The sequence below is a fragment of the Alligator mississippiensis genome, chromosome 4 (genome assembly GCF_030867095.1).
Source record: "Alligator mississippiensis isolate rAllMis1 chromosome 4, rAllMis1, whole genome shotgun sequence".
In the NCBI taxonomy this organism is placed as follows: domain Eukaryota; kingdom Metazoa; phylum Chordata; order Crocodylia; family Alligatoridae; genus Alligator; species Alligator mississippiensis.
In genome coordinates, this window is record NC_081827.1 from 66,590,772 (window position 1) to 66,614,536 (window position 23,765).

A 23,765-nucleotide genomic window follows, 5' to 3' on the forward strand; every position below is an offset into this window, starting at 1 on the left:
CTTATACTTGAGCTCCTTCTTGAGCTTTGGGAAGCTGTGTTGGAACAATTCTTGCCATTTAGGGATTGAACCACTGTGTTTTAAAGTGGCAGGCTCTGTTGGGAGGGGGAAGGGGGAGAGAAGAGGGGCTATGGCATAGAGACTTCACCCCTTCCTGGGTTCTGTCACAGTCCTTCTTTCCTCACTTGTAAAAACCATTTGCTGCCCACCCTTCACCTTTGCCCCAATATTTGTTAACCTGATGATCACCATGCATCATTTTTTCATTCTGCCTGAATTTTAACAGAGTCATTTTTGAAAGGGCAAGGACTAAATGGAGACAGCTTGAAATATCCTCTCACTCCCCCACGTGGCTCTTTTAGCTCTGCTTGAGGCCAAAGCACACTGGTGGGGTCATGTATGGAATGTTAATTCTACCTGTACCTGTGCTGTACAGTGGACAATTATTTCTTAAAGGGAACCTTTACTTTACTAGAATCATCTTCCTCAAGGAATTGGAAAGGCTGCTTTGGAGCCAGGGATGTAAGCTTGGATAAGGAGGGTTGCCTGTAGCATGGAGGGACTGGGTCCACAAAGAAGACTTAAGGTTGTCATGTCTAGCCCAGGTGCTCTGCTCCCAACTGGAATCCATGGCCCAGCAACAAAGTACTGCCCCCTTAAATCCACTAACCCTCTGGCTACAGCATTCATTTGAAGTGTTGGAGATACATGTTCACATCCCTCCTAATTTGGAGGAAGACTGCAAGCCCAGGTTTTTCATTTAGATCAGGGGTGCTCAACAGACCAGATCCAGCCCTCTGCACTATGTTGTCTGGCCTGCACGGCTACCCATGGGCCTGAAAATTTGCAAGTAGGCGACTGGTGGCAGCTAATTAATACTCCCATGTGGTCAAATTTCTGGGCCTGTGAAGAGCTCTGTGAGCCAGATAGCTTGGCCCCACACACTAGATTGAGTACTTGGGGCCAACTGGGGCAGCACAGAGCGGTGCAGGGCTGAGCGGGGTGACAATGCACAGCTAAGCGACGAAGGCTGAGCTGGACAGCATATGGGCAATCAGGGCATTGTGGACCAGCACAGAGCCAAGTGGGGGCCCACGGAGCTGGATGGAGATGGCATGGGGCCCAATCCTGGTGTTCGGGGTCCAATCCAGGCTGCAGGGTCCAAAACCTTGAGTACCACTGCCCTAGACAAGTGCCCTAACTGTGCTGATATGAGGTATACTGAGGTAGGGCTTTTTCAGTCTCTTCTGCTGTGGAGTTTCCATGTTGCAGAAATAAATATGGAGCAGGATTGGAAACACTCTAGCTGCCAGGCTATAGAGGCATTCTCACTTTCTCTGATCCAAACAAAACTGCTTGCTCAGCCTGTGGAAGAGTTGCATATATGAGAACTGTGCAGGGTCATGTCCAGAAATTGTCATTCTTCCATTGTGAATGGAACAACCCTTCTGTTGAGTCATTTTATCTGTTTCCAAAATTGCATCTAGTTTACAGACCTATTTTTCAGTCACTGAAGTACAGAACTGGCCTCATTTTTTCCAGAATATGATTCTTCTCCTTATAATGTATGTAGCTTGGGGCTGTGCTTTCTAATTCTGTCAAATCACAAACTATGAACATTGCACATCACAGGATGAAACATCCATGTTCTGCTCACTGTAAGGGCACAAGAAAACACATGGACATCATCTCCTAGGCAAAGAAACCTCATTAGGATCATCCAACTTACTTGCCTTTTCCCTCCTAAAAACAGCATATATAAGGGAAGATAAGGAGCAAATTAAAACCCAGAACTCACACCAAGGCCTTTGGCTGAGCAGAGTAGAAGCACCAACTATGATACCAGCAAGTTAAAGCTTTGTTTGTACTTCTCCTCCACCTGACCAAATTCTCACATTGAGGTCCCTTTATCTTCTAAAGTGATGCCACAGGGTCTTAGAATAAATACAACTCAGGTCCTGTTATTCTGGAGGTTGGGCACTGGCTTACAGGACTGACCTGTATAACTAGGTGGGTGTAATGCAAAAGGAGAGAGGGGAAAAAAAGGTATCTGTTAATTTGTTGTCTGTTTGGAACACAAACACTTCCCCATAATGATGAAACTAGGAGGAAAACATATGCCAAGAATACTAGTCTTAAGTTCAATTTTTAAGACCTGTTTATATTTAGTTCGTGAAAAGGATCTATGGAGTATATTGATAGCCACTCTAGAATTCTGTTCCATAGCAATGGAAAAAGGTTGAGATCCTGTTGAGAGATCCAGTCAATTTTTGCAGAATTACTTGCCTTTGTCTCTACCACCTCCTTCCAAAAACTTTGGAAGTCTTATTCTAAGCCCCAGGGTTAGGTTGGATGATCTTTTGAGAATGACTTGCCAAGGAGAGGGAAGCAGGAGGATCATGCCAACCCCTCCTTGCCATTTAGAAGGGATCCTAATGGTCTAAGGAGGACATTGATGCAGCACATTCCTGGTGAAATTATAATATACCACAACCAACAGTACTCGAAAAACTAAAGCAGCATCTTTATTTTATCAGTAACAATCAGTATAAAAGGTTTATTACAAAAGAGCTGTTGTGTTTACAATATATTATGTTGCTTCAAGCCAATGCAAAAAAGTCCATACATTATAGATCTACTTTGTTTACAATATATTATATTGTTTGAATGGCAGTACTGTAATGTATTTTTAATACAGAGCACTCTGCAAAACTGTAAAGACCAAAAATATTATTGAAATGAGTTATGCATTCTTTTTAAATTAAGATTTTTTTATATTCTTTTTTAAGATAAAAATGTCTAAATGCACAATAGTAAAAATAACCCTGACTTATGCTTAGGTTAACTACCTCCGTAGTCACTGGACTGATGCAGGTTAGCATCTATACAGTTCTCTGCTGGGATGCTGTTTAAATTTGGGAAATATTTGCAGCTACATAATTAAGAAGACAAGTTTAAAACGTAACTGAAATATAGTACAAACACCATCCAAAGCACTGAAACAAGAAGCCTATATAATTGTGCTAAAGACGTATTTATAAAACTTAAAAGGAATAGTAAATATCAGCTCAGTGGTTTATAATGAAGCTAATAAAATTCAGGCCAGTAATCTTAACTGTAATGAACAGCATTTTAACATTCAACACATGAAAGGTTAATGAAGGCTATGAACTTTGTGTAACATAAAACGTTTCAGATGTCTGAGTTCACCAGATATAATTGGATTCGGGTGGAACAAGCCTCTCTTCAGCCTTTTTAGGTGAAGGTGTGTGCTGTCTCTGCTTCGTGCCTGTTGGCCTCAGGGCAGTCATAATGCTGGCTCCATACCCTGAAAAATTATCCAGTTCAAGTGAAAACTACAAAAGCTGGCTGCTGGTACATTGTTAATATTTCAAATGGAAACCGTTTCCCCATTTGAACATAATGGTTTTAATGCACATCCCACAAGTCCCCACATGAAAGAATGAGGTGCCAGGAGACAGAAGTTAATCATGAAAAGATGCACTCTGTGGCTTTTAGAGCAGGGTGACCTTATCCCATGATCACTGAACTATTTCCATACTTAAGACTAGAATACAGAACTGGTTTCACACATGTCCCACTCATGTTTGATGGATGGAGAGTAATATACCGCCATTAGAGACCAGCTTTAAGCCAAATTATTGGTTCAGTTATTGGCCATAAGTTTCAACCTGTGGAGAGTCAGTGTTAATAATGTAAGTATTTTTTTGTTTATAATACCAAGAAATAGAATAGCAACAACAAACACTTAGAGAATAAATAAGTCCTGTCTGACACAGCAGCTTTGTTGTTGAAAACAAAATTAGAATTAAAAGTATTAATGTTGCAACTCTTTCTTGTTTTATTTACAAATGTGATTACAAATGGGGAAAAGACTTCGAAAATCCGAATCTTAAGCTAGTGTTCTATTTTACAAATTTTCCTTCAGGAGACTGCTTTATTAAGAAGCCATTCCCTCAAACCAAACATGTTCCTTTTCAGCGTTTTTTATTTTAACTTTGTATTTTTATAACTTTTCAAGGCCATTGATATCACCAATAAGTAATGATAGCTTGCCTTTCTTTGAGATTAAATGTGAGCCCCTTTTCTGGACTGGGAGAGATTTGGTTTTATTTGTAGAAGGTGAAATGCAGACCAGTACAAAGTGTCCTCCACTCCAGTTCAGTTCTACTTGGGCCCTTAATACTGGGCCCCTTTTTGTTGTTTCTATGCTGGCAAAACTCTCCATGCAATGAAAGTTTTGCCTCCATAGAAACTGCAGGACAATGTCCATTCTTTAAATCAACACGTTCATTAATGTTGGTTTCAAAGCCTTGGAGCTAACACTAGTGTTCAAGTACAGCATCCTGGTGGTAGAGCTTTCATACTATGGAGTTTATTTTACTTGCACGGTTAATTGCTTCTTTTGGGGCAGCAGCATGTATATTTATTCACAATAAAAAAAAAAGTTCACTTGCTAGCTGCTGGTTGAACTTTACGGATGTGTTTCTGAAAGATGGCATCAAACCTGGTATGGATTTCCATACACATTTTTTTAAGCCTATAAGGCATCTAGTACATTTACTAATGGACTTATGCCATTTTTTAACAGGAGACTATATAGGCAAACCAATATACTAGCCAACTACAGAACAGATTCCAGAATCTCAGTTTTACAGTATAACCTATTCCTGTTAGACTATTTTAGTGCTTTTATAAAAACATCCATAGTTATTTTTATACATTTTAACATGATGTATAGGTAATGAATCAGTGGTGTCAACTAATGCTCCACTAATGGAGCTATTCTTTCTTCTCATTTCTGCTGTCTGTTTGCTGTTACTGGTAATTAGGGGTGTGCAAAGTGGGCAGTATTCGATTTGCATTTGGATTTGGCCTGATTTGGGGGACAGTAATTAGATTTGCTGATTCACATCACTGTCCCGATTCGGCTGAATCTGAAGATTTGATTCTGATTTGGAGAATCAGCGATACAGACACAGCTTTATATGTTTTTTCTACATACCTCAAGGTACCAGGCACGGCTCATGAATGCTGAGATGGTGGGGCAGATGGAGCATCCCATGGGAGCGCAGGGCAGTCCCCTGAGTGCTCGGCGGCAGATCCGGAAGTGGACTAGATGTACTTCCAGTCCACTTCCAGGTCTGCTGCTGAGCACGCGGGGGACTTCCCCCTCCCGCATCTCCCTGGCTTGGCGATTGGCCATGGGAGAACCATGGATGCCCCCCCAGACTCAGGAGGCACCAGTTGCCAAGCTGGGGGGCAGGGGAGTCCCCTGCACACTCTGCAGCAGACCTGGAAGTGTACTGGAAGTACTTCTAATCCACTTCTAGGTCCACTGCCAGGCACACGGGACCCCGCTATGCTCCCGTGGGACACTTCATCTGCCCTACCATCTCAGCATTCATGAGCTGCGCCTGGTACCTCGAGGTACATAGAAAAACATATAAAGCTGTGTCTATGGCTGAATTGTCGAATCTCTCTGAATTGAATAAGAGGCTTCCAATTAGATTCAGAGAGATTAATGGGTCTCCTGATTCAATTCGGATTTGGAGATTCAGCTGCCAAATCGGGGCAAATCTCCTCTGAATCGAATCAGCAACCGAAGCTTCACACAGCCCTACTGGTAACGTAGCTCCTATTTCACAGTCCTGCAGACTGTTTTTAACTCTAGCTAAACATTAATTGAGATGAGGAAATAACTTTCAGTGAAGCACTGGCTGCACTGTTAAGATGCTCAAGAAGGCTTGATTGTGTTTTATGAATCTGAAAGAGATGTACACATAATTTTAATGACAATAGGACTACAGAAACAGCCTCTTTGATTGATTATTTGTGTGACTAGTTTGCTGGGGGGTTTAATACATAATAGCAAATGTATGATATAGCAAATTAATGCACATTTCAAAAACTTACATTTGCTTTTGCTTCAGTCATAAACTGAATAATATCGCCATAGGCCCCTAATATATTAGCAAAGTTTCTAGTTCAGGGGTCAGTGACATTTTTCGGCAGAGTGCCAAAACCTCCCGAAATCTCGACTTGTAAGATGCCAGGGGTGAATGGGGGGGAAGCCATGATGGGCCCAATCCTTATTGTGGCAGTGCATCCCTGGTCCTTTCCCCACCATGAGCCCCAAGGTACATGTGCACCCGCTGCTGGCACTGTGCTGAGCCAAGGCTCCACGGACCCTGAAGCAACTGCTTGCAGCTTCTCCACTGCCTACTGTGAGCAGCCCAGGCTCTGTGGCCAGTGGTAGGGGCTTGCCAAGAGCCTGGGCTGGCTGTGGCATTTACAAAGTAAAATGGCTTCTTAAGTCACACTCTGGCACATGTGCTGGGGGTTGCTGACCCCTGTTCTAGTTTCTTTTTACCTAAAAAAAAAAATGTGTTGTGTTATATGCAGTGATGCACCCTACCATCTGTCTCCCCCTTTTCAAAATTCTAGATCCACCCACGTCAGAAATCTCTCTTAATAATTTGTTATTAATGTTTGCTAATATGTAAAGCTGACTTTGAATTTATCACTTGGATGCATGCAGCCATCTATCTATCTATCTATCTATCTATCTATCTATCTATCTATCTATCTATCTATCTTGTTTTTATAATTGTTCATTATTGATGACAAATTTTGGAGAATTCAAGTAAAAATTCACCGCTAGTTTAACGCCATCAAATCAGCATGTGTCTACACATAGGCTCATAAGAAAGTGGGGCTGGAAGGGACCTCATATGTTCATTTACTCCATCCCCATGCTCAAGGCAGGATCTGACTAAACCACTGCAGTCAAGTGTCTGTCTAACCTGATCTTATTTATTTATTTATTAATTATTTAGATTTATATCCTGCCCTATCCAGAAAGGCTCAGGGTGGCTTGCAACAACATACAAATGGCCCACAATTGAACAGACTCTCCAGTCAATACCTAAACCCTTTTAAAAATCAACATTAGGCATCACATGGCTCAGAAAGCATGATACAATTAAAATATTAATTTAAAGAAATTTGATGTTGTTTTAAGACAACATATTTTTGAATCCTGTAGAAATGGTCAAAAAATAAATTATTTCATTCACCAAATATTTTTAAAATATTTGACATACTTTACAGCTGTTGACACTTGGGCAGGGTGGAATTTTACATAAATGCTCTTCAAAATATTTCTGCCATTCCAAAATTTCCTTTCTTTTTCCAAACTGTCAATCATCTCTAGAAACCCATATAGGTTGTTTTTTGTAAATGTATCTCCAATATTCTAATTTCCTGATCCAAAGTCCATTGAAGTCAATGGGAGCCTTGGAGGGCTCTGAAGCAATTCTACCTTATGGGCAGAATATAAGCCAGGTCATTCAGAAATTGTGCTAGTATCCGTTTTTAGAATTCCTAATAGGAGGTTAATGTAAATGGAGTAGATTTCTGTTTTATTCATTGTTGTTATTATTATGCAGATTAATACAGCATGTACTGAAGACGTTTGGGATACTAAATTATTCTTGTGCCTTTTTTTTAATGAAAGGAATATTAGCTGAAGGGACTGTTTTCATTAGTGATTATCCTATGTACCTTGTGGCTGCGTATAAGTTCATCACAGGGGCACAGAAGGGAATTGGTGAGTTTTTATTCACCAAGGTGCCCCCGTGGGTTACAAGAAATAATGGCCACAAGCTAGCAGAGAGCAGATTTAGATTGGACATTAGGAAGAACTTCTTCACAGTTCGAGTGGCCAAGGTCTGGAACGGGCTCCCAAGAGAGGTGGTGCTCTCCCCTACCCTGGGGGTCTTCAAGAGGAGGTTAGATAGGCATCTAGCTGGGGTCATCTAGACCTAGCACTCTTTCCTGCCCATGCAGGGGGTCGGACTCGATGATCTATTGAGGTCCCTTCCGACCCTAACATCTATGAATCTATGGTTTTGAACTAGTCATTTACTCACAGCTGAAAACTTGTGAGAAAGCCAAGTATGTATTCTCACTTACTCTTGTTGCAGTGCCTTCCATGCCAGCCTTCTTTGCACTGGCATTTATTAGGTTCAACACAGGTTCCATACAATCCACAGCCAGGTTCACAGACCGCTGCAATCAAGGGGGAGCATACATTTATCACTTTCTTGATATTCCATTCAGAGACAGTTACCCAATTCTTTTCCAGTTAGTCTTTTGAATATGCTAGTTTTGGCATAGGCCAGAGCTTTAGCTGTGAATCTGTAATTGTAAATTGACTGTGTACAGAGTTCTGAAAATGATTTGTACCAATACTGAACTAAAAGGCCTGATCCAGCTCTCCCTCATTCTAGTGCAAATCAGGAGTGAAACACTTGAAATCAATGGATTTATACCAGAATAAGCAAGAAGAGATTAGTTACGTTCATAAAAGGCAGATTTCCAGTAAGATTGTAATATTACAAGGTCTTGAAGTTTAATTATCTTGTACCAAATGCTTGATGATATTATACTGATGTGTTATTGCTTTAAAGAAGCTCATAATATTGAAAGGTTTTAAAAATAAGTTTTTGTTGCACTGCTCCTTTACCTGTAATGTATGAAGCATGTCCAGGAAGTAAATTAACTTGAACAAACCTGGCAGCATGCAACATGCTGATATTACTAAACTATATGCTGTGTTGCTATCTTATTGAACTTATAAGGATTGATGGAGTGGGTTGAGAACTTACGCTTGGAACAAAGATCTCCTTGGTAACCTTTGGAGCACTTGCATTTATTTTTACCAGTACATTTGCCTCCATTTCGACATGGCTGATGACATTTGCCTAGAATAGGAAGTGTGAAAACAGTTAACTTAATATTCCATTTTTGTTCAAAAATAACTACAGAGGGAGAGAGGAAGGTCACTGTTTTAAACATTGTTTGTGAAAAACTTGGTGGACCATGTTGATCCAGAATCTTTTTTGCACAGTATGGATTTGGTGGAGGTGAAATCTTCTAGGCACAGATAAGCTCTGCTTTTTCAAAGATTCATGTGAGCATGTAGGTAGCATGAAACTGAGGCCAGAAATGAGCATGGCCAAGGGCTGCATTTCTATACAGGTTTTGGGTGCACTTATACCACTGGGATTGTGGAAATACAGTCTGCCATCTCTCAGAACTGTCCCCTTCCCCTACCTGCCTAGGAGAGAGACCAGCTTTCTGCAGTTAATAACAGGGAGTATTGATATGGACTGCAGGCAGCTGAGCAGCACCCAGCCCTCTCACCCAGGTATACTTGGAAAAAAAAGAAGGATATGGGGGATATTTTAAACAACAGAGCTCCTCAAAAACTGAACAAATGTTCAGTGTGGGACAGAAACAAGCTGTCTGAACTGTCACGCTACAACCTGAGCCCAGGGATACCATGGTTTTATAGAATTTGCTACAAGATGCATTCCACACTGCTCCACAAACTCAATTTTCACTTTAAAAAAGTTTCTCGGTCTCACAGTAGTGAAGAAAAGCTTGGAAAGGAGACCAGAATATAACCAATGTTAATTTAAGAGCTGGTTGAGAATTTTTCAATGAAACAGGGTTTTTTTTCTTTTTGGAAAACAGTAAATTGTGTAAAGCAAATCTTCTTGTGGGAATATGCATATAGCCTGGATGAATACCCAGTAGCTGGGGCACATGCCCACTTTGGGGGAAGAGTCAGATTCACATGCATGCTCCATATCAGGGATTTGACTCAGGTCATCTGTATCCCAAGTGAGTGCTGCACCCCAGAAGTTTTTGGTTTCTTACTCTCACATTTTATCAATGAAAGCTTGAAAGGTCCTGGGGTAAAATGGGATTTTTCAAACGTTTGTTTGGGGTGATAAAATAGTTTCCTGTCCATTCTAGTATTCATATTTGGCAGAGTTTGCAGACAGCCTGAAACAGGAACAGAGAACGGTGAACTGCCTCATTTCATTTTTTGGGAGTTGCTCTGTGTGCTACACTTACACATAAAATATCAACCCTGTTAACTATTTCTCTGCTGATTTACTGTAGCAATAATACCCAGTTAAAGGGCTAATTTAATCATTACAAAGTGACCCTCTAGATGCTAAAACCCCCTCCCCAGCTGTCAAAACCCCAAACTACTGAGATGCATGTGTATGTTGTCAAATACAAATGGAACATTTTTCTCTAATATATAGATTGTAGCAGCCCAGAACCAAACTTCATTACTAGTCTATAAACAGTCCTGCTGACGAAAGTTGCCACATCAGTAAAGTTTCTCTGCAGAAGTGCAGGGAAAATGAACACTTTTAGTCATTCTGATTTACAAACATTTTCACTTAAAGCAACTACTGGCTGAAGGGTAAATTGCTCAGGAAATCTGGAGGCTATCTATCCTCATTTTCAGTTTGAAATGTGGAGAATGTAAGAAAAATGTTGTGATCTTTTAGAATGTACTAAGGTTACACCAAGAATGCATTTGGCCCCAGCCCTGTTCGATTAACTGTGGGCTAAAATATTTTTATGGAACAGAGCAAAAGCTAAATGCTATCCACAGATCTGTTGGTGGAACAGAATCTAAGAGAGGAAAATGGAAAAAGTGACAGAACAATTGGTGAAAGATGGAGAGGAAATAATAATAAAAAAATACTATACTCCAGGCTCAAACTGAAATGCTAATTAGAGGCAAAATATAACTACAGTAAGAAGAAACCTGGAAGGCTTAGCAACTGCTTGTTAGTATTGTGAATTAAGGTTAGTAAATTTCCCAGGAGTCTTAGAGAGTTACTCGGCTATTAGAGGAGCACTCAAAATCTTTAAACAATATATAAAAAAAAATATCTTTGCAATTCTCTAAAGATGGCTTTCTGCCTATTGCAAAGCTTTTCTCCCCCTGCTTATTCCAAGACCTCCATGACTGAATGTAGCTGGCTCTGGATCTAAGAAAACAGAATGAGGGGTTTTTTTCTTCTGATGTTTATAAGCCTTGACTAGCATTTTTTCCTTAGTCTCCCACTGCTCCTGCTGGTACAGTTCAGGCAGATGGGCAGCATTTAACCAACCATGGGCCCAGCCCTACAGACTTATTTTGGTTGTGCCTATTTTTACTCTTTCCCATTGAACTCCATGTATTCCCAGCTTAAGTCCTAATATATTTTGGTCCTTTTTTCCTGGAATTGATTTACTGCTTGGATTTTATTTTAAGTCACTTCAGCCAGGTACAGACATTACACTTTTACTGGTGTAAGTGATTGGAAATTGGTCTATACCTGTAACAGAACAGAAGTTTGGCACATATAGGCTGGTTTAAAAATGTAAGAACGATGTAACCTGGTCTAAGATTTCTTCACCTCCCCCTCACCCCTCCCCCCCCACCAAAGGGCAAATGTGTGTCTTTTCACTGCTAATCTAAACTAAGATGCTTACAGAAAACTGCATAACTTAGATACTTCCTCAAGCTTTTTGAATGTCTGTACCTAGCCTTCATGTTTATTCATGTGAATAAACACGTATGCCAAAGTCTTTGAAGGAGAAGACTTCATAAGCCCTGAATCAAATTAGCTGACACACTGGTTAAAATCCAGGGCTAGGTACAGACATTCAAAAAGCCCGAGGCAGAATCTCAATCTAAGTTATGTGGTCTTCTGTAAGCAGCATAGTTTAGATCGGTAGCGAATGGAGCACTGCCCTCTGGCCAGTTGAGGGGAGGGCAAATCTTAAACTGGGTTCTGCTGTTTTTAAACCAGTCTGTGCGTGCTGAACTTCTGTTCTGTTATGGGTATAGACCAGTTTATGATCGCTTACACCAGTAAAAATATAATGTCTGTACTGGCCCAGAGGTCAGGGTGTATTAGAGCTGCTGCTACCCCTGGCAAAGATGCATTACTGGTAGAATAGCAAAAGGTTAAGGAAAAAATGTGAATATGGTCCCAGCCTTTGAGGAATGAACATGTGGCAAGATACAATTTTAAAACAAAAAAGGAGGCATGACTCAGGGGTGTCCTGTTTAAGACAGTTGCATTTTAGACTGATTGAACTGTGAGTGTACCCATTACTAGGTAACTGAATGCTGTGTTTTTACAAGGATGAATCATTTTAGGATATCAGATCAGAGATTTGGCTTTCAATAGGTGGAGGTTTTAGAAATGCAAAGATTCTTATACCCTGTTAGTGGCTGATTAAGTGAAATAGCCTTTTATGTTTTCTACTATATGATTTTATAATTTTTTTTAAAAAGCTGCTGACAAAGGTACAAATTCCTCAAGCTCTGGGTCAAACTGACCATTTTCATTGGACATTATGGAACTTCTTATGTGATTTGTCTGGAATGAGGGAAGAAATTAGATTATCAGTGTTGGATTCAAACTTGATGGCAACAGGTGCAAATACCATGAAAATCCTTGGAGTTAAACCTTAGACTAAGACTGAATTTTTTTTCAAATAATTAGCTTGTAAGGAACAGATACTTGTACCATCACTGTGCTGGAAGAACACGTATTTATTTACATAACAACAATACAACCTTGCTGCTGTTGCTGATTTTGCAGCTGTTTCAGAACTAGCAATCTATAAAGCATAAAACAGTAGAAAATGTTTTCCAGACTGTGCCTGCCTATCAATATGGTCAAGAATTGACATATTGTGCCACATGTTGATCCTTTTTGTTATTTGCGTAGTTATTCACTTATCTTCTGATAAGTGTTTGTTGAACTGCCTGTTGCACTTTATTTGGCTGTGTCGTCTGGGATTTGGGGGGTTAAATTTCATGTACCAAGAGGTGCATTTATTTCATGAAGTGCATGTCTATATGGATGTGAGGCAAGCTAAGAAAAAAATCATACGTATACAAAACCAAACCCCTCACCTTGTTTGTATGGATAGTCCCATTGAAACTGCTGAGCTTGCTTACATGAGTAAGAGGAGGGATATTCAGCACTGAAATTTGTTAGTGGACATACAGCGCAAAAAGTATAATGCGTGTGTACATTTTCCAAACCAAAACACTGGCACTCTTTCTAGGAATGGGGACTAAATTAATTCAACAGAGTTGTAAGAGAGCCTTTTTTAGTGAGATCAAATGCCTGACAGCTGACCTCCCAGTTTTGTGCAGCGCTGGCCACGCCTCCATCCCCAGCTTTATGTAGAACAGTTTGATTGACTGTGGACTAAAATATTCTGAATGGTTTTGATGCTAAGCTGCTGAAAATAGTAAGCCTTTTGATGTTGAGCACAAGAATGTTCAACGTGCCACATAAATGCAACTTAATACTGCAAGCTGAAGATCTTAGCCTAAAGAGTCCTCTGCCCTTTTTGCTTGAACTCCTCCAACAGCAATGGATATCTCCATATATCCCTTTCAGAATTTATGGCCTCAGTTCCAGTCTCACGTGTGTAGGTATGAATTGCTATGTATTTTGAAAATATCCACTCCATGTAGACTTGCTACACTGGTATGACCAGACAGTGGTGCATGAGTGCGCAGGCTACTGCTGTGCCCATATAGTACTTAGAAAAAGAAGAAAATGAAAAAAAATCAAGAATGTACCTTAATGACCAAACAATGATTAAAAACTCATCAGTTAGAAACAATGGAGAAGAACGTGCCCACAATTCTGAATTGACCTCTGAGGGCCCCAGCCTGCTACTTGATAACCTCAGCTGTAAGCTAGCACAGACATGTGTCACTTGATCTTTCAGGCACTGTAAATAGAACACCCTTTGTTTAAGTTACGTGAAACAATGTAATGTGGAGACTCACTAATTTCACAATGGTCTCCCTCAAATCCAGAAGGACAAATGCATTTTCCTAGATAGAAACAGGTCCCTCCATTGAAACAGGTTGTTGTGCAGTTAGCTAAAGGAAATAAAGCAAAATAAAATTAAAATTAATTTTGGATGTGAATTATTTTGACCCTTACCTCTACCACTTTGCATTGCCTGGCTAAAAATTATGTAATGTTTAAATTGCTGTATTAATATATTTCCATGTAGGTTATAAGGGAATGGTAAAATGCACTAACAGACCTGTAATGGCTGATAGACACATGCACACACACAGTTACTCTCCAACCCATTTCATTGCATACTCCAAATTAGATAAAGCTTGTGCTTGAGCATCTGGGGTTCATATGAATCTAACAGTTTGATGCCAGTCATATCTGGAGTATTTCTTTGTGGTCTACATATAAAACCACGAACTCTCAAAAAAACCCAGGACTGTACTTCCAGTGATAGAGATTCCACAACTTCCAGACAATGTGCTTCGTGCTTAACAACCTTCATATTTACATTAGATAGTAGGAACAACTTTCTACATTTCCCTTATTGCAATTTAAGCCCTTTACTTCTTGTCCTATAATTTGTGGAAACATAAAACAAGTGTGACCTTCTATATAACAACAAGAGTTAGACACCATAAATCAGCGGTTCTCAACTCCTTTAGACTCAAGGCATTCAAAATGAGAGCTCTCAGCTTTCACTCATTTCTTGACTATGAAAAAATAATAAAGCAATTCTTCTGTTGCAAAGCATTAGACAAACCACAACAGGTCAGAATACTTTTGATAATATGTATTCCTATTTGAAATCTCTCAGTTTATCTTGCAAATAATGTGTAGGTGTTTGCATACCTAACAGTGTTAATATTGCACAGCACCTTTAAAAGGAGCTTACAGCACCACAGTGTGCTGTGGCACCCCAAGTGAGAATCACTGCCATAAATGATATGTAGGGAGACATAGTCATGCTCTCTGCAATCTGTGACATACTGTCAAGATTACAGTATAACTGCTTCCAAGTGTATAGCATAGGTACAAATAGTTAAACACAGTGCTATTGCATTTGCCTTCTCTTACCTTTTGTAACCAACTTTCCTAGGAATATGAATGATTTTTCTATAAGTATTATGCCTGTGTACCCTTATCTCTCCCTTGCTGTCCTATTAAAGCTTCCAGGCTCAGGTAAAGTTCTCAAGTTTCTTTACAGAAGGTATTAAACAATCTTTAAGATTATGACTTTAAGCTGATTATTTGCCTAACACTCCAACACCCTCTACCCACCACTGAGAAGAAAATTACATGAGGGACAGTTGAGCACAGCATAGAACGGTAGCAATAAGCAGTTTTAAATAGGTGACTTACAGCTTTCAATTCTAGTTACCTTTATCGCAGTTGATGCCATAGAATCCAGGTGGGCAGATGCACAAACCAGGTGTAACACAGAGTCCACCATTCATGCAGCGGGGTGCACATAGAGCTAATTTGGAAAGAGTGAATGAGAACAAATTGCTGGGAAACTTACTAAAGATGACTATAAGATTGTGTATTATAATTGAACGTTCACAACAAAACAACCTTCTGGTGACCATAACAAGTGTGCTACAATATAATATCAGATGTGTTCTAGTAAACTATGCCTATTAGTATATTAGGCGGGCTGAAGTTTGAAGAATGCAAGAAATCTGAAAAATGACTGATGTTTTAATCTTAAATTGTAAATATTTAGACCAAAAATTGTTCCTTATTCAAATGACTCCCAAACTGGAAGCTACAAACTGACTCTTTGGACTCATGTAAATTCTTCAGTTGTTTTGGTGAAAAACCGGCCAAACACTCAGTCACTTGTGTCTGTGGATTAGGTCCATCTCTCAAAGTCTAGGCCAGGGGTAGGCAACGTTTTTTGGCCGGAGTGCCGAAACCCCCCACAATGCCTACCTTGGAAGGTGCTGGAGTGCCAGCATGCCAGAAAAACAAAATGAGGGCAGGGGGTACATGGCAGGACGTTCTGCTTGTGCCCCTGCCCCCGCCCCTGCCCCCCAGCCTAGGCTCTGTGGCTACCAGCAGCTACCCAGAACCTTGGCCAGCTGCAAACATCTGCTGCCTCTCGACACCGGCCCCGGCTGCCTCCCAGCTCCAGACCCGGCCCTGGGCTCCAGGGAGGTAGCACATACTGGCAATGCTCCCCGCTGTGCTGCCCTCACCACTTCTGCAAAGCAGCGTTGGAACCCGGCACAGCATGGCACAGTGTGGGGCGCAGAAAGCTGCCTGCTCCGAGCTCCCCGCTGTCCTGCCACACTTCCCCTGTGTGCACAGGAGCAGCATGGTCAGCTACACAGGGTTGTGCCCCTCACTGCTGCCCCTGCCTGCAGGGAAAGTGTGGCAGGGCAGCGGGGAGCTGGGAGCAGGCAGCTTTCTGTGCCCCCTGATGTCCCCTGCTGTGCCAGGTTCCAATGCTGCTTTGCAGAAGCGATGAAGGCAGCACAGCAGGGAGCACTGCTGATATGTGCTGCCTCCCAGGGGCCAGGTCTGGGGCTGGGAGGCAGCTGGGGTCGGGGCTGGGGCAGAGAGGCAGCAGATGTTTGTAGCTGGCTCAGGTTCTGGGATGCTGCTGATAGCCATGGAGCCTGGGCTGCTTGCAGCAGGGCTTTCATGGGAGCAGCCCAGGCTCCATGGCTATCAGCAGCTACTCAGAACCTGAGCCAGGGCTGACTGCAGCCAGAAGGCTACAAACAGCTGCTGCCCTCCGGGCCCAGCCCCAGCTGTCTCCCGGCCCCGGAAAGGCAGCAGGTACCGGCACTGCACCCATTGGGGCCAGGGCTGGGAAGGCAGCAGCTATTTGTAGCCTCCCAGCTGCAGCCGGCCCCAGCTCTGGGTAGCTGCTGATAGCCGTGGAGCTCGGGCTGCTCCCAGCAGGGCTTGCAGCATCCCAGCTACCTGCTGGGAGCAGCCCAGGCTTCTGGCTGGCAGCAGCTACCCAGAGCTGGGGCTGGCTGCAGCTGAGAGGCTCCAAACAGCTGCTGCCTCCCCAGCCCCAACGTGTGCCAAGGAAAATGACCTCGCATGCCATGCTCAGCATGTGTTGGGGGTTGCCAAACCCTGGTCTAGGCCATCCCACTGTGGTTACAACATAATCCAGCTTTTGGGGAGATGTCACGGAGCAGGGGTTCAATTCATTATTGGACATAATGAACTTTCCAGGGATACCTGCAGAACTAAGTGAGATGAGGCTGTGGGGGGTGTCTTGTTGCTAGAGGCTATACCTTTTCCTAGAGCTCTCTGGAGCGCTCATAGGGAGGGCAGTGGGAAGCATGAAGAAAAGCAACAAGTGTATGCAGCACTTCACTCATCATTCAATACCTTCCACTACCCAAAGTGGCCCCTCTCCACTAATGGAACAAAAAGGGAGTATCTTCCCTTAGCATTTTCCCCTCTATTGTCCGACTGCTTGAGACAGCTTCAGCATCTACATTAGATATTATCTTCAAACAACAAATGCAAAACAACCAGAATGCTGCACTATGTTTTCCAGCTAGTCTTCATTAGTAGAAGGATTTCATTTAATCTCTTGCCAGATGGTTTTTTGTGATTAGGGGACTCTTAACTGTTGGTGATTTTTTTTCATTGAAAAATAGCTGCTCACTGAAGGATTTCTTTTTTGTTTACAAGTCGGCATTTTCATTAAGCAATTGATGTTTTGATTAGCCCTCAGCTCCTAATGGTAGTTCACATATGTTTTTGAATTTAATATATTCAGATATCTAGCTACATGTGAAAGAGGACATTCTGACTGTGGAGAGTACCATGCAGTAACTGCTTTTGTATCAGAACTATTGAGGAAAAAATATTGAGGGAACTTTCTAGTTACCTTTTTCACAGTGAGGTCCATAAAATCCATCTGGACATTCACACACATGCCTTTCATTGCAAAAACCTCCATTTCTGCACCCTCCTGGGCATTCAGCTTCATAAAAAATATAACATCATTAATCAGACATGAACATTTTCAGTTATAATGCCACTTCCCACCATACCAATACATTCTATTCACAGACCAGGGAAAAATATATAGCAACAATTATCAAAATTGAGACAATTATCAAAATTCATTGGCCAAGTAGGAAAATTCTGACTTAGATGAAAGCTCAGCTAAAAAATTCCACATAGGAAATCAACATTTTATCTACAAATACAATTGGCATCATATAATTAATTACACTCATGTAAGTATGATTTATGCTTGACACTGATATTCTAGTCCTCTGTGTTGTTCTATGGGGTAAGGAATAACGTAGAATCCAATAGTGTATATAGGAATAAACAGTTAGTCAGTACATAACCTGGAGCATGAGTGCTATGCTTCTTGTGAGATATGCCACTTACTCATCAGGACAAGCTTCAGTTCCTGGGTTGATTTAATGTATGGCTGGAGGTATTAGGTGTATCGCATTAACCACTATACATTAATCTAATTAATATTAAGATGACAATGTCATGGATGCAAATGAAGGAATCATTTTCCAGGCTGGATTCCTGGACAATGATCGCATATCATCATCCAACCCTCACTCACATCCCAAATATCTACCACATACTGCTAGGCATTTGGCAGCATTGGCTAGGTTGTATAGGGAAGAGAAATACATCTGGGTATCATCAGCATTCTAAAACATCCTATACCATTGAGCAGGAGGCAGCACAAATTGGAACCCTCTGGGACCACACAAAAATAAGCCCTCAGGGCTGAAGAGCAATTGCTCAAAGATCTCTTAGATAAGAGTGAAACCACAGAGGAGTGGCCCTGTCTACTTTCATTAAAGCAAGCCAACAATGTCTTGTGATCAGTGCTACCAAGGGCAGCACACAGCTCTAACAAAATAAGGATGGTCATCTGATCTTTATTCATTACCGAGAAGGGACTAACTACCTGTGCAATCTTTTTCACTATACCCAGGTCAGTTCTCAGAAGGGTAAGTATTAAAGAAGTCTATAGATACTCTGAGACGTGTCACATCATAACATTATCAGCACCCTTAACTCAAATTGGAAGATTCTGAATGATAGTTGGCCAGAGAGAGAAACGGTATGTCTGAAAAATCATTCCTTAATTGCTAAAGTCTGTCAACAGTGGTCCCAGTTCTCTGCTAGCCCTGAATGCCTTTACCAAAAAATGCAAGGACACCTCAATCAGATTCAGGGAAGATGTACCACCTCCTTTTGGTCCAGTCAATCTCCTGAATAGCATTAAATTGAGTTCAAAGTCTAAATATTTACAGAGTTTACAAAGAAGATTTTAATTTTGCTGTGAACAGTTGAGTGCATATAAATGCGGGTGCACCTGTCTGCATGAGACACTCATGCAGCCCATGGGAATGCTGAAAACTGATTCTGAATAATTTTTAGAAAGTGTTGTGCAATTCCCCCACCTAATATTTTAGTCAAGTGGTGTGTGTACAATCAGCTGGAAACATACAGATTTACCCTTAGATAAACTTCCTTATTGAAATCATAAGAAAGGGCTAAATAGAACTACAGGTAAGTTTTTAAAATTATTGACAATATTCTTTCCTCACTTACAAAACTAAAAAACTTTGAAGTCAATAGGAACTTTGGGTGAACTGCCGAGTAGAGAAAGTGGAAAAAATTCTACTCTGAGTTTTACTATTGTGCAGGAGTGAAATTTGAGGCCCTCAAGCAAAAGCAAGCAAACTGGAAAAGAAGTTAAAATAAAATATACTATCTACATAAACTGTCAATGTATGAAATAAAATGTATGGTTTTAAATGTGAAGCTGTTTGCAATAGTAGTAATAAGGGTAAAGGCTTTTTGTCTTTCTTTGTTCCAGCATTATATTCTAGGATTTTTTTCTGGGAATGTTTTTCCCTTTGTATACAATGCAGAGCTGCTATTCATTACAGAGAATATATGCTTAAACAAATACCATTTCAAATAGAGAAATAGAAAAACATTATTTTTTGTGTGGCCACCTCTTAGCCACAACAAAGCCTCCCCTTTCCCACAAAATTGCTCCTTGGTTTTCCCTACTTCCTTTAGTGGGGGCCCTTTCTGACTAGCTAGGAATAGCTGGAAACAATGACCCAGGGCCCAGGCAGCAGCGGATATGAATGCCTTGGCTTTATGATATATGTCACGGGATCTTCTCTTCTCCCATAAAGGAGTTCTTTTAAAGAAAACAAAAACAGTGTCTTTTATGACACCATTACAGAAACAGACTACCAGTGAGAACATTTCAATTTCTTCCAATATCCATCAGAAATTTTGCAGGATCCATTTCAATAAACTAAGCACAAGAAGAAGCTTACCCTCATATAACCAAATATAAGCTGGAAGACACTGGCATGATAGACACTTACATGCCCCTAAGAGTACTGTCTCCTGTTTTGTGACCAAGCCTCATAGTCAGGCTCAAGGAGTGGAAGACTAGATGACTATTTAGTCACAGAATCCCCCAGGAGTAAGATGGGTCTTGTCACACAGGACACTTAGTATGTGATAAATCTTGGAATGTCATGCAATTAATGTTAGAACGTGGCCTGAGCAGGCTCATGATAATGTTTACTACAAACCCTAACATGCACAGCTTGTACTTTGTCACCAGAGGGCTAGCAAGCAGGCATCACAGCATACCATGCTAGAATGAATTTTCCCCAATTTTATGATGGCAGCCAAAAACAGATTAGTATAGAGCAAAGCACTGAATGACTGCCCATCTTGCTGAGGGCACCAGTGCCAATCCCACTTTGACCAACTGTCCCAAGGACAATCCCAGGAATCTCCAGAGACCTTATGGAGATGATGAGTGGTGGAACTGAGTGAATCCTTGCCTTGGCTTCTCTAATCCACAGGCACTTGATGATCTTGTGGCACAAGCTCCTGGCCCTGGTGAGGTGCTACTTTGAAGACCATGATGCTGCCATTGGCATCATGCTGGCCCACTTGCAGGAGGGACAACATGATGCTGCACAAGCCAGGGTGTTGCAGGCCTAGTATCAAATGCCACCTTGTTGCTGCTGGACACTGCTGGTGGTCTTGGACTGGTGGGAGCAACTTGTGCTTGATAACTGGGATGATGAGCAGCAGTGGCAGAACTTTAGGTTGTTCCATGGCACATGTGGACCTTTACACCGAGCTGGCTCCTTGCTGCAGTGACAAGACATTGAGCACTGGCACCCCATGTCTGTCAAGAGATGCAAAGCCTTGGTGATTTGGAAGTTGGCAAAACACTGATAGCCTCTGTTCCATCACCAACCATGGGTGAACAACAGCAACAATAGTCGTGCATGGAATATATGATGTCAGACTTGAAGGAGCCAGGCCTCAGTTCATCTGGCTTGGGGACCCACAGGAAGTCATTGCTGCGTTTGAACAGATGGGCTCTCCGAACCACATGGGCACCAGAAGTGGGATCCACATACCCATTCTGTGCCCCCCTCATTGTACCTCAGGTTACATAACTTGCAAGGGGGGGTCTTTTCTGTTATACTCCAGGGAGTCGTGTACCTCCAGGGTAACTTCACTAACATCAGTGTTGGGTGGTTGGGCTGCAATACCTGCATATTAAGGAACCCTGGTTTCTGGTGATGGTCAAGCTAGAGTTCACTGCTAGGGCTCCCACCATGAATTTGGCTGCCTGTTACTCCCTTGATTATAGGGGACCTAGCCTATCTGCCGCTCCCCTGGTTCATAAAGCTATACAGCAGCCAGCTGAACCATAAAGAAGGAGTTTTTCAAATACTGGCCGAGCAGCTTCCAGATGGTGGTGGTGTACGTCTTTGGACCGATGCACATCAAGGAGAGCCCCTGGCGCACTGGATGGTACCCAGAAGAGCTCCTGGCTGAACATCCCAGACGGAACCGCCTCCAGGCTGTTCTGATCGGAGAAGCCTTGGCCAACTCCTTTCTGGGACAACGTTCTGCCAGATGGAAGGGGGGCACAGGGGCCCTCTAAGTGATTATCAATCCTTCATTCACCATGCTGTACCTTTAATGTGCTTTTCCAAAACATCTCAGTAAACATCTTTCACATTAAATTTTTGCCTTCATGCTTCCTGTTGTGAAGGATTGGAGCAGGGCAGGGTGGGGGACCTGGAGAGGCAGAAAAAAGATTGGGCATGCTGGAAAACTGATGGGGGAACTGGGGTCCTGCACTGGGAGTTTGCAAGAGCTGTCTGGGACGGGGAGACTCAGGAACTGGGTCCTGAGCTGGGAGTTCATGAAGGTTGGTTGGGAGGTGGGGAACAGAGGCTGGGTGGGTTGGGGACAGCACACAAAGGACAAATTTCATAACTGTGAAAGCTTTATTTCTTCAAATACACTTAAAATAAGCACTTGAAAACAAAAACCATCTCACAAGCAACTGTGATAAGCTTAAATTAACACTGTGCAAACTGAGATGAGTGGGGTACTTTTAGGTCCACCCAAATCCTTTATCTACAGGTCTCCTTGCTGGCTGTGAGGGTCCCTGGGAGTGCTGTGGCATAGGAGTATGCTCCCACCCCAGTCAAAGCTGGATGGCTCCATAGAGCTTGATAGCTGCATGGGTAGATCCAATTCCACACTGCTGAGGAGCTGGGTGGGGGCAAACAGTGCCAGGGTACATCCTCTTGTCTCATCACTGCAGTTCAAGTACCTTTTTGTGGTGCTGCCCCCCTGCTGCTGGGGTGCTGTCACCTCCTGTTGTTTCAGAAAAGGGAAAGACTGCCCTTGCCATAGCATTTGGTAGACCTGCTGCCCAGACCTCCACTCCCTGCTTGGCACCCAACCATGCCAGCAGGTACATGGTTCTGACTGGCCAGGGTGGTTGGAGTACGGGGTGGCATGCACAGTGTGCTTAGTCAGCTTCCCCTTGCTCCACTGGCCATTTTACGGCAGTTGCTGGCCAGGGAAGGGTGCGGGAGGATATGTGGGAGGCAGCCAGTCTCCATGGTAGCCCAGGCTGGTGTTAGACTGGTGCCATTGCCTCTGGTTGGGTGGGGGAGGGTAGGTGATTTTAGGTGTTTGCAGACTCATAGTCATGACATGGACATACTCTGCAGGAGCAGTAGCCATCCTGTCCAGGAAGTACTACATGAGTCTGCAACAGACTGGAGGGATGCATAGATCTGGAGGGCCAATTCCTGGACCATCTCTGAGCCTCTTGCCATCTCTGCATCTGTTCCAGGAACTGGTGGTCCTAAGCCACAAAAGTCTGCTGAATACTTCTTAGCAGCTCCTCTGACCAGTCATGCTGGTGTTCATAGGCAGCAAGCCAGCTCTCAGTGGCATCAGCTCACCATGCAAAGGATTCCATGAACTCCTCCAGCATCTGATCTTGCTGGTCCTACTGGTGTTTTGGCTACAGGATATTGTCTGAGTGGGACTGCCCTTTCATGTCCTTAAAGCAGCATCAGTGCTGGAACCTCCAGAGCTCTCCCAGGCCAGAGCAAACTCAGAGGACTGAACAAAATAGAAGCGACTTTGAGTGTACTTCTGTAGTTAGCAGATAATTTGTGTCAATCCTGGAGTTCCCACACATGTAGTCTTGACGGGTACACAGACAACACTACACTGACAGCAGGGCAGACCCTGAAATTGCTACCAGCTTCTAAGATATTATGAGGGAAAGCCAGTGTGTTTTACTCTCCCTGCTCACTTCCATTAGTAAGCAGGATGAGAGGAGAACCGTAGCATGGTAAGCAATCTCTCAGATATCTACTCTCAGCTAGCTACCGTCTCCCCCAAACTCTTCCCTCCCCAGAGTTGCCCACAGATGGGTGGGGATCACCCATTAGGAAGGCACCCTCCTACTACATTATCTTGTCTGTCCCTGTCTCAGCACATCACTTCTCTGGTTGATATCTCCCTGGCAAGAAAGTTTTGGCAGCACAGAGCGGAGCTTTTTGAGCTTGCAGGTGGCAACCCTACAAGATAGGCCCTGCTACTTCTGCAAGCTTTTGTGCCAGCACCTGTCCTAGAGATATGGAAGAGCATAACTATTTATGATGGCTCCCTGGGAAAAGTAATGATTCCATGGAATGTACA

At 42.5% G+C, this 23,765-nt stretch overlaps 1 protein-coding gene across 1 annotated transcript in view; it reads right to left on the reverse strand.

Annotated features, from left to right (window-relative positions):
• Nucleotides 1-2,500: 2,500 nt before the first annotated feature.
• The window catches only part of WIF1 (WNT inhibitory factor 1), an 81,834-nt gene continuing 60,569 nt past the window's right edge, over nucleotides 2,501-23,765 (reverse strand). Inside the window, exons 5-10 of the mRNA XM_006276396.3 lie at nucleotides 17,593-17,688; nucleotides 15,109-15,204; nucleotides 13,709-13,804; nucleotides 8,694-8,789; nucleotides 7,999-8,094; nucleotides 2,501-3,328 (exon numbers count right to left, since the gene is read on the reverse strand). Coding sequence (XP_006276458.1) covers nucleotides 3,207-3,328; nucleotides 7,999-8,094; nucleotides 8,694-8,789; nucleotides 13,709-13,804; nucleotides 15,109-15,204; nucleotides 17,593-17,688 — 602 coding nt within the window. The 3' untranslated portion in view covers nucleotides 2,501-3,206. The remainder of the gene's footprint in view (nucleotides 3,329-7,998; nucleotides 8,095-8,693; nucleotides 8,790-13,708; nucleotides 13,805-15,108; nucleotides 15,205-17,592; nucleotides 17,689-23,765) is intronic.